This window comes from Bombyx mandarina, chromosome 10, assembly GCF_030267445.1.
Source record: "Bombyx mandarina strain Sakado chromosome 10, ASM3026744v2".
In the NCBI taxonomy this organism is placed as follows: Eukaryota; Metazoa; Arthropoda; class Insecta; order Lepidoptera; family Bombycidae; genus Bombyx; species Bombyx mandarina.
Window position 1 is genome coordinate 7200351 of NC_143217.1, and position 12206 is coordinate 7212556.

The following is a 12206-nucleotide window of genomic DNA, read 5'->3' on the forward strand; positions in this document are numbered from 1 at the left end:
AATATGGCGAATGTTTAACTTGGACACCAATTTCGTAATTTAGCTGAGTTAATAATGATCCTTAACATCACATTACATCCATGTACCTGAAGAGGCTTATAAATATGTCACTAGATTTTGATGCGAGCCTCGTGGCGATAGTTCGGACACTTGGCATGTACAATGGTGTTATCCAATGACAAATTATGTTATAAGACTTTCTGTAGTCAAACAGGTGAATTTGTTATTACCGTAGTTTTATTTACTAGTATTAGTAGATATTATATCTGTGGGGCACAAAAGTACTGGAGTGGAGATCTCGTACTGGACGTCGTAACGTGGGCAGACAGCCAACGAGGTGGGCCGATGAGCTAGTCAAAGTGGTTGGTAGAGACTGGATGAGAAAGTCAAGAGACCGAAGATACTTACACTAAGCATTGGGTGGACACGGGCTGAAGAAAAGAGAGTTTTATTTAATTTGATAAATAGTAAAAAGCGGCCTAATCATAAGGCCATTGGGTACATTGCGAGCGTCATTAGAACAATGGCCTATAGTAATCAGTGATAAACTGATATGGTGTTATTAAAACTAAAACACTTAATCGAAAATTTAATCAAATACGTTTCTTTGAAGACAATATTTTTTGGCATTAATAATTATAATCAATTAATTCATAATACAACATGGTATGTTTTGTGTCTAACATAACAATTCTTATTTCTTAAGAGTATTTATTGGCAATTATCGATCAAATATTTTGTTAAAAAAAAAATATAACAAAAATTATAAAAAGATTGGCGTGGCGTACTGTAAATGGATAGACGAGCAATGGCTTCTTTGGTAACACATATTTTTTAAGCTATCGATTTAAGGTATCAATTTTTTTTTCAGATAGACGGATTCCTTTTGGGACTGAGGCTTTTCAGCTTCACCAGACGGGTAGACGAGCTCAAGAGCTCATCCAAGAAGAAGGGTTGCTTATTAATAGTTGCACAAGCATCTCCCCGCAAGAGACCTAACAGCTCAAAGGTAGTTGATTCGCGATTGATTCGCGGAATCGAGACATTATGTTGTACATCAACTCTGGTTTAACACCAGTCGGGCTGTGAATTCGTCCACATATTTAAAATTTTCATCCGATAAAATGTAATCCAAACTTATCTTATCAAGGCTATCTCGGATGTTTCTGAAATGTTTTCAACAGAATGCAGATGTACTGCCCACACAAACACCTAAATCGTTTATTTATAAAATAATACATTAACAGATACACATAACACTTTTGTATATGCTAGTACATGCATAAATAGTGACCCAATTAATTAACTCGCTAACAAGTCGCTTTAAAAACTTGTGTATTTTTGTTACCCAAATAGAAAGAAATTAAATTTAAATTTATTTAATGTTCAATTACTTTGACTCCGGTATTAAAAAAATGACGTGTGTTCCTATTAAACTTAATTAATTTCAAAGGGGGAATCCTCATATCGTCGAGTATGAATATTAAAACTTGAAACTAAATTAGCTCTTGAAATAAACATTTTAAGTTTATCAATAACTACAATTTAGTGTCTGGCTCGGCTTTTGCGAGTCGTACACTGTTATGGTTTTATCTCGCGCTTATTATTTTCGATTTATTATTATATTATAATTAACGGATATACGTCAATTCCAATACTCGACATTGTCACAATCATCTTAGCGGGCCGTGACTAAACCGAAAATTTAATTTTAGTATAAATTATAATAAAATTTATTTAATAGGATTATTTATTTGAAACGTAAAAAATACAGAATTTGTCAACTAACCATCGAGTTGAGAGATTTAGATTCTTTTGTCTCTTCATAGGCTTGTTAATTCATTTACATGGCCTTTTTAAGGACAATATATCAAATTCGCATTTTAGAAAAATGTAAGACGTGCGATTAAATTTTCTCAAAATTTTAATTTAATGTAAAAAATAAATTAAAACCGTCTTTCTAATTCATTCGTACCGTAAAGTTTCATGTAAAATAAATATTTTTTTTTTGTATTTTGCTATGAACAGAACAATTAAGAATACTTAAAACACTATTCACCAGTAGTCGCAAAACAACGAATATTTTGTGTATTAAATTTTCTTGTTAGTTTTTGACATATTTTTTTGTAAGGATCAGAACCAAATTGTTTTCATTTTTTTAAGCCGTGAAGCTTGTCGTAAACTTCATAATAAAATAAAATATTTGACTAAACGTTGGGAAAAGGCTAGATAATGTAGCGTTTTTTTCTTTGCCTATATCTATATTGTTTTTGAACAATTCATTATAGCATATACGAGTAGCCCACCCGTATTTTGTGGCATAAAATCATTTAATGCTGCAATAGCACAAGTGATGATGACAGTGCAATCCAATTACGTGCGATCTCAGTGAGCTGTTTTAATTTATATTAATGAATTGATGTGATTCCAGGTCATCTGACACTAGGAAGTTACCGTCTATGGGATAAATCAACGTGGATACTGCCCGCCCACCTTAAGACATAAGGTCGGTGTTTCCAAAAAATAGACAAATACTACGCTAATTATTTAAAATGTTACCAATTTTATTTATTTTACGTGACGTTCCTGAATCCCAGTAAGTCACGGATGTGACGAAATTCAACTACTTTCATCGTTCTCAAACTAAGACCACTCTGATTTGCCAATCCCAGCCGTGCCGCTCACAAAATGGGTTGATATCAGGCAGGCGGCCGGTTAAAAAACATACTCAAACCAGACTACAAGATAAATACTTGTGAATACATCACCTAGGTGGTGGTGGACTTTAAGTAGTAGTAATTTTATTTTTCCAACTGGAAAGGCAAAGGTGTCATACCATAAGATGAGATGATTTTTATTTTTTTATGGCTTAGATGTGTGGACGAGCTCACAGCCCACCTGGTATTAAGTGGCTACTGGAGCCCATAGACATCCATAACGTAAATGCGCCACCCACCTTGAGATATAATTTCTAAGGTCTCAAGTATAGTTACAACGGCTGTCCCACCCTTCAAACCGAAACGCATTACTGCTTCACGGCAGAAATAGGCAGGGTGGTGGTACCCACCCGCGCGGTCTTACAAGCGGTCGTACCACCAGATATGGAATGAAATATAATCTCAGTAAAATGGTGGTCATTTACTGTGACTTTTTCGATGGACTTTTTGGAGGATCCCGAGAAATTACGTAGTTGACTATAACTAACTTTTTTTAAAAGGCATGTTTTATTAACCACAAATCTAACAAAAAGTCGAGATGCTTTTTTTGCTCCAATTGGTAATTGGAATTGGTAAAGGAGATATTTTACTCTGCTCGTTCGACTATAAACGGAACGTACATTTGCCGACTCACTTGAGAGCCTTGAGAGTCAAGATTACCTTATTTATCGAACCAGTGGCTTAGTAAACTCTCACTGGGCCACATACTTATCTGTATCCTGAATTAATAATTACCAGTAGTGTTACACTCATAGGCTCTTTGTAAAACAAAGACAGGTTTTAGCAACAACTAATAATAATTATCCATAACTTACCTTACCTACTAAGGTAAAGCCAAGTTTTAATATTATATATTCTGCTTTTTTTATTTTTTATTGCCCTTGTAGGCAGACGAGCATACGGCCCACCTGATGGTGAGTGGTTACCGTCGCCCATGGACTTCAGCAATGCCAGGGGCAGAGCCAAGCCGCTGCCTACCGCTTAATACTCTCCACAAGCCTCGTTTGAAGAAGGACATGTCATAGCGCTCGGGAAACACCGTGGAGGGGAGCTCATTCCATAGCCGGATGGTACGTGGCAAAAAAGACCTCTGGAAACGCACTGTGGATGACCGCAGTGGCTCCAGGTAGTATGGATGAACTCTACTCCGGTGGCGGGCGGTGCGATGGTAAAAACGAGATGCCGGTATCATCTCGAACAATTCCTCAGAGCACTCCCCATGGAACATTATTCGTAAGTAAACATTATTTGTTTAAGAGTTTTTTTTTTATTGCTTAAATGGTTGGACGAGCTCACAGCCCACCTGGTGTTAAGTGGTTACTGGGGCCCATAGACATGTACAACGTAAATGCGCCACCCACCTTGAGATATAAGTTCTAAGGTCTCAGTATAGCTACAAGGGCTGCCCCGCCCTTCAAACCGAAACGCATAACTGCTTCTCGGCAGAAATAGGCAGAGTGGTGGTACCTACCCGCGCGGACTCACAAGAGGTCCCACCACCAGTAATTAGCAAATAATAATTTTGCGGGTTTGATTTTTATTACACGATGTTTGGAGATACTTTGCTATTAGGACCGTGATTTACCGTGGAAGTCAATCGTGAACATTTGTTGAGTTCTTATCCTTTAGACCACGACGATTTCAAGCCATTTAAATTATATTTTTAATTCATACATTCTGTACTTTCATTAATGTTTTACCGTCATTCTAACAGAACATGGCATTTCAATTACAAGGTACTCACGCACGCTTCGAGCGTTGAAATTCAAGTGGCTATCGCCGGCAAACCGCTCGAGGGCTACGACAATGGTTCATTGAACAGCTGAACTAATGACGACCCCAAACAAGGTACAATCCGTTGAAGGAAATATATATCGGGTTTTCTTTAAGCTTTTACATTGAAATATAAAAATGTTCCTTGATGTCGCATCAATGGCGATCTCTTATTATTGAGGGGTTTTTCACTGTTATGTCATAAAGGCACTTGCGCACGTTTCGACCTTGTTTCGACTTTGGAATTCGAGTACCAATAACTGTCTGAAAATCTTAAAAGTACGATCAATTTTTGAACATTTGAAACTCACTCACAACGCTTCGGTTACCTAAGATCATTTATTCAAATATCTTTGCTGTTTTCTTTCTGTATTTCATTTTATGCATGGTTTTGCGATTATAGTACACATTTATTAGACGGCATGGAAATTTAACTAGTTTAAAGTCGTGTTATTTATCTGTATTAAATACGATCCCGCAATTTTCCGACTCTCGTGAGGTCGTTAGCGATTAGCCGCGATGTGGAAACCAACAAATTACTATGTAATTATTTTTGATGTCGTTCTACGTGAACAGCTATGTACCAATTCGTTTCGAACAACTAATCTAACTATCGCTTAAGAACTAACTTAATTAAAGCCTTAAATCCGATAAAGCTTAACTTAGACATTCAACAGAATTCAGAATTATATTTAAATGTGGTCTGAATTTTGAAAACGTTGACCAAGGGTATCCGATAGTAAACCTTGGCCTCGTTTACCAATGTTTGTTGGAGTTATGGAATAGGGGTTAAATTACAGAATTGACTATGTATGATTTGATTTTAAATTAAGTATTTGAATACGAATACGAGATCTGAAGTGCTTTTAACGCAGTAGCAACTGCTCTTAATATGTGGTTGAAAAAATATACTAGTAAGAAATATGACTAACGAGCTCTTAAAGAGTTTTTTTTTGTGTTAAATCGCTTTCAGACATGAAACTTCCCCTTGAAAAACAAGGCAATCCAAAAACAAGGCGTGTAAATAAATAACTATGAATTAAATGTAGCGGTGGAAGTCAATCCTTATCCAACAGCAAGGAATTAGCGTCATTATCGGACATTAGCTCACCCACATCACTGAATAGTTTGCACCAAATTGGTAAAACAAATATACACTACAAAATTGGTGTTTCATGTATTTTATTATGTACATACATACAGGAAAACGTACGTTCATGTTTTGATGAATGGGTATAGAAAATTCCTTAAAATCTCTCCAGCTCGGAGCGGGTTGTGACGCGTTATGTAAAGTGTATTAAATAATATGTGCAAGCAAAAAACGCTGTGATTCACAGTAATAAAAATGCCGAAATAATTGTCTATTGTGATGACAAAAAATATTATGTAATAAAAGAAAATACTTCGATTAAATAAATAACGTATTTTTGGAGTTTACTCCTTTAGAATCGATTTACATATATAGGCCCGGGGTATGAAAATTATGGGGACCAAAATCGTACTAGCATGTCACACGAAATGCGTTATGCGCCTAGCATGTCACACGAAATGCGTTATGCGCCTGATTGGCTCCTGATTGCGTGATGCGTGCGCGCGCCAATCAGGAGCCAACGCGCGGCCGCGTTATCGCAGGTGACGCCGGGCTGCTGCGCCGGCAGTCCGCCACAAAGCCTCGTACTGATCGCGCGTTTCTCTCATTATTGTATTTTCATATATTTGTTAGTCGTTTGTTTTGTGTCTCGTTAATTTGTTAATAATCTGTTGTGTATCGTGTTGTCGTAATATAGAACTATTTCTCGTATTGTTTCGTTTAATTTTTTATATCCAGTAAACTCCAGTCGTGCGTCGGAGCGGACACACACACTTTTTTATTTAATTTTTTTTTGGAGTTTACTCCTTTAGAATCGATTTACATATATAGGCCCGGGGTATGAAAATTATGGGGACCAAAATCGTACTAGCATGTCACACGAAATGCGTTATGCGCCTAGCATGTCACACGAAATGCGTTATGCGCCTGATTGGCTCCTGATTGCGTGATGCGTGCGCGCGCCAATCAGGAGCCAACGCGCGGCCGCGTTATCGCAGGTGACGCCGGGCTGCTGCGCCGGCAGTCCGCCACAAAGCCTCGTACTGATCGCGCGTTTCTCTCATTATTGTATTTTCATATATTTGTTAGTCGTTTGTTTTGTGTCTCGTTAATTTGTTAATAATCTGTTGTGTATCGTGTTGTCGTAATATAGAACTATTTCTCGTATTGTTTCGTTTAATTTTTTATATCCAGTAAACTCCAGTCGTGCGTCGGAGCGGACACACACACTTTTTTTTTCAATAAAATCGCGTGAAACGTATGGAAGGACAAAGGAATAATAAATATAACTAATTTTTTAACTCATTAAAGAGAAATCAACAAAAATTAAACAAGTCAACAAACTTACAATCGAAAATTCATAAACTAATACTTTTATCTCAATATTATAAAGTATAACCCACTATCGCGGCCTCACGTCATGCCCTTTTTTTTTTTTTTTAACGCTGGTGAATCCATTTACGGATACCCGGTCGAGAGGGGTAATAGACCGGGTTATGTCGGACTCCGGCGCCTCCAGAGAAGAAGAGGGAGAAGAGGAAGACCAAAGTCCTCCTCTTCCTCCAATTCCTACCGGGAGACTACGCCTTGAGAAAGGCGCGCGAGGCGCTGCCCGGCGTCTACCACGCAGGACCCGCCCCGCAAAACCGACTACCGACTAAACCCCATCGAGCTCCACCACTCCGACTCCACGAAACCTACGGTACCGCACAATGCGCGCCGCAGGCTCGCCGTCGCCGGTACCCGTCCTGACAATAGGACGGGATCCAATCCCCGGGAAGATCCCGCAGGACGTCGTCTCGGGAGACACCGTGAGTGGCGCATAGGAGCCACCTTGCGCCGCCTCACCACGGAACCGACAGCAGAGCACCGGGCGCCCCCGCACCCAGTACCCAACAGTCCCTACGGGAGATTAACGGGAGCATCGTGCCCGCGTCGCCCACCCCGCCTTCTTCGCTGAGGAGCCGAAGAGGGATTCCACTCCCTTTCGCGCTCCTCAGCCTCGCGGAACGCCATGACCAGGTCGCAAAATCTGGCCATGGCCTCCCACGAACTCTCGTCCTCTAGCATGCGGGCAATGACAGCCCGCAAGGAGAGGTCCCTCCCCAGCACCGCGATGAGATCTCGCCGCGGGTGCTCCCAACACGGGCACGCTTCGAGTGCGTGCTGAGCGTCATCATCCGGATGCCCGCACTGGTGACAACCCGGATGTGGCTCTCTCCTGCAAACCCTCCACAGGTACCTCCCGAAGCAGCCATGCCCTATCACTTGTACTTAAAATAATAAGTAGGAAAATTAGACCAAGATACTATGGACGAACTATGTAGCAGTTTCTTCACTGGATTTATGAAGGTTGTGGTCGCATAAACACCCACACCCGCCCTTACTCATAACCCGACAACCTCTTGTGTTCTAATACCAAGTATAAACCCCACCACTCAATAAAAAAAGTTATATAAAATACGTACTATCTACAATAGTAATATATAGTAAACGATCCAATTTAAAAAGATCCACAAAAATTGTATCGTAAATAAATATATGAAAATATACAAACCAAAAGCGTAGTAGCAAATTAGGAAGAGATGTGGCGCTATAGCAGTCAGTAAGCCAAATAACGCCTGCGGAAGTTCTGTCGCGAGAAAAAGTCCCAGGAGTGCAACTAACATCCTGGTCGTTCGATCTGTGCGTCCTCCCCCTTTCTTCCCGTCATCGTTGAGTCGCGCCTTCTCGCCCTGGGCATGAAAATAAAAGTGCTTACAATTTAAAGAGGAAATTCTCGATGAATTAATTAATTGAATATGCAATTTCGAAAAGGGCACATGTCGCATTTTTTGTCAAATACGTTTTTTCATATACATGTAGTTTTGAGGCTTACCTACACCCATTTTATAATAATTCCAGTAATTTTCAATTGCTTATTAACACTAAAATATATCTCAAAAGTTAATATTTTAAAGTATACACTGCTTTAGAAAATAATCATTTTTTTCTCATTTCCTGAACATTTTACATTTTCAGAGATGTACCCTTTTCGAAATTGCATTTTCAATTATTATGGAGTCCTTAATGTCTTACAGTATATACATTGGTAAATATAGTTTAGTAATGTCCAATAACGAAAATGACAACTTTTTGTTTTCTGTGAATATCCTTCATCTCTACATTACAAAAAAAAATACTTTGGAGTTCATTCTTAATTATTTTTTTTGCCATCGGTTTTATTGCATTGTCAAAATTTAAATACAACACTAAAATTAATTAAAAATAATTAAAACAACTAAATTACCTCAGTAGTGGTTATGGCTGATTTTTTTAATAGTTTTTGTCGTCTTCGATCGCTCGATTTCATCTTCATGATCAACAACACACTCAAAATAGATAAAACCACACATGGTATTAGTTTTATGAACACACTATAAATCCAGAATATGGCAGTTAGTAAATCGTTATTGTTCGTCATCTCTATGATAAATTGTTTCGGATCTGATACATTTACAGCACTCGTATAGTTTAGTGTGACGTTCGTGCCGTTAGAAGTATCTGATGGGAGACGTTCCTTTATATTCATTGCGAAATAAATAGGCAAGCACAACACTGGACATACAGCATACGCGAGGATTATGGCCAATGTCGTGTTCCTCTTGTTACACAGCGTTTGGTTCTTTTGTGGAAACCGAATAGCTATGTATCTCCAAACTGCGAGCATTATTGTTAGCCAGATGGATATTGTGTGAAAGGTCTGGCTGAATATTGAGTGGAAATATATGAACACGGCCCACCCGTAAGAATTTTGATTTAATTCTGAACCAATTTTCGTGTACAGGTGGAGTGCTAAAGGTATATAGTCGATCATAACTAAGAGATCTGCAACGGCGAGCCCGGTGAGAATCGAATTAGTGCACGAAGTCATCTCTTTCCGGCTAAGTACGGCGATATTAACAGAATTGGCTGCGGAACCGAGAAGACAAATGATAAGGGCGATGTAGCCGTGAGCTTGGATATAGACCCGCTGAAAAGCGGTTGCACTTTCCGAGCAAAAACCATAGCTTTCGTCTTCCGACATTTTTCCCTTCATCCAGTCCAGTCAGAGTAACTATGTTGAATACTCCCTCATAATTCTGCAACAAAAAATATCATTATACATTTTTACTTCTTTTTTATTCTTACTTGTCGTTATATGGGCCCATAGACGCGTATGCAGTGGCTCAGCTTGAAACATGAGGTAGAAAAGTATTCATAAAGCGGCCTGCAGTTTCATAGTTAAATTAGGCCAGACGGTAGTAAAGGGCTTTTTCTTTCACAGCTAATAAACAACTGTTATTACACATTTAAACCTGAAGAAACACTAAACAGACAAAATAAAACAAATCACACAACTTCACTCCTCGCGTTCCCGCCAAAAAGTCCATTTAGCGTTTCATGGTGAAATGTGATCACTAAATAAGTGTTCATACCATATTTGACAGCTATTGCTTTACCAAGATGGCCGCTATGAGCTGGCTGTCAAAGTTCGAGCGTCTCTAATGAAAAACCCCATACAAACACGGGCAAACTTGCAACATCTATCCTATCCAATCCACCTATCTAACAACTAGCGGCCCGCTCCGGCTCTGCTCGGGTCTTTAACAAAAATTTCAACGATATTTGACGTTGTTTTATTTTTATTGCGGCATAGCTATAATAATTAGACATATGCTGTCGCGACACTTTTTGTGAATAATAATGTGTTCTACAAAGTCGCAGTACATTATTTTATTCTATCATCAATAGTTATCGCAGGGCACGCGATGTAAAGAATATTTTTGGTAATTTTTTAACACCTTTGGTTACATTATTGGAGTTTAAGTAAGGATACCTAATTTTTTCAAAAATGATTATAGCTTAAGTCACTCACGAATAGTGTAGCTTCAAAACAGTGAAAGAATTTTTTAAATCGGTTCAGTAGTTTCGGAGCCTATTCAAAACAAACAAACAAACAAACAAATCTTATATCTTTATAATATTAAATATAGATTAGGGGAGAATTAAATATGAAAATAATGAAAGATACTACAAGTCAATGTTGCGAATCAAACTATTTAGCATAGAGGCATATCGCTGTAAAATAAAATTTAATCTGAAATGTGTATAATACAATAGATAATATTAATGTTACGGTTACTTGGTCCGGTTTAAAATATTATGATAGTATCGGAATATAGCCGTATGACAATACAATTAAAACTCCAGCCTGTTTACAGCTATACTCGTATAAATAGTAGTTTAATTATTATATTATAGTATCTAGTTCGTATATCCTTATCTTAATATTATCTATTATCTTAATATAATTATTATCTTATTATAACGGTCGAATAGTCTATTCTAAAAATAAACGCTCTGACTTTATCTGTTCATTCAAAAATACTTCACCTGGAGATCAAAACAAAAAAGAAGGAACGATAACGCGATAAAACGTCTTGTGTTTACATGAAACGAGTTTATTCGGGACCAAGTAATTTGTCACAAAATGTGCTTGGAACGCTCACGACACGTTTGGAACATTTACACATACGCAAAGTGACATTTTCGCTGAAAAGATAAACAGAGAAAAAATATTCTTTGATGGATAATTTTATTTGCCGCAGCAATAAACATTGTGATGAGCATTATCTCATCAGAATTTTTATGGCTCTTTTGCAGCTGGTTAGCTCACGGCCCTCCTAATGTTAAATGATTATCGAAGCCTATAGATACCACAACGTAAGTACCATTGGAACATGAGGTCTAAGCCTCAATTGTATTCCATAAAACTGGTCCAACATTTCAAACCGGGACGCATAACTATGAAGTAAGCAGAAAATAGGATTATGTACCTTCCCATGTTGACAAGCAAATCACAATACACCACCACAGTAATTATACCTACCTATAAATTTTCAGATTTCACTTTTATTAAACAATGTTTGTACATCATTAATGGTGGAAGACGTTAATAAATTCATGTTAGTGGTTACTTAAAAATATCAATCATCAAAGTGGAAAACGTTTGTGATGCTAAAACAATAAAATCGCGTTTCTAAGCCTATTATATTGCGGCCACGTAATCTAATTGTGAATATATAATCATAATTTATTTTTTAATATTCGTTTATAAGTAGTATAAGAGTCAAACTATCGAGGAAGATTCACACCAAAATTTGCCTATCGCGTAATCTCAGCAGAATAAATTAGTTTCGTGGTTGCCTTAGCTTATGCCTGAAGAGATCGTCTCTAACTCCGCTCCGGGCTTAGAAAATTAAACTCAACGCTCCAATTTGAACTGCGAATTAAGTCTCAGTTGCTAATAAACGAATATCATAACCAGTCAAAATCGTTTTAGTTTAATATCTTAGTACCCACATAACTTAGGTGTTTATTTTGATTTAATACCTCTTACTAGTTTACGATGTAAAAGCAGAGTTACGTTCATTTTTTTAATGCTTAAATGGGTGGACGAGCTCACAGCCCACCTGGTGTTATGCGGTTACTGGAGCCCATGGACATCCACAACGTAAATGCGCCACTCACCTTGAGATATAAGTTCTAAGGTCTCAAGTATACTTACAACGGCTGCTCCACCCTTCAAACCGAAACGCATTACT

General features: G+C 37.9%; 1 protein-coding gene across 1 annotated transcript in view; it reads right to left on the bottom strand.

The window, feature by feature from the left end:
- Nucleotides 1-12206, bottom strand: part of msR (myosuppressin receptor) — a 38037-nt gene that overhangs the window by 4433 nt on the left and 21398 nt on the right. Inside the window, exons 2-3 of the mRNA XM_028185622.2 lie at nucleotides 8870-9701; nucleotides 8138-8315 (exon numbers count right to left, since the gene is read on the bottom strand). Of these exons, the coding sequence (XP_028041423.2) occupies nucleotides 8138-8315; nucleotides 8870-9658 (967 nt within the window). The 5' untranslated portion in view covers nucleotides 9659-9701. The remainder of the gene's footprint in view (nucleotides 1-8137; nucleotides 8316-8869; nucleotides 9702-12206) is intronic.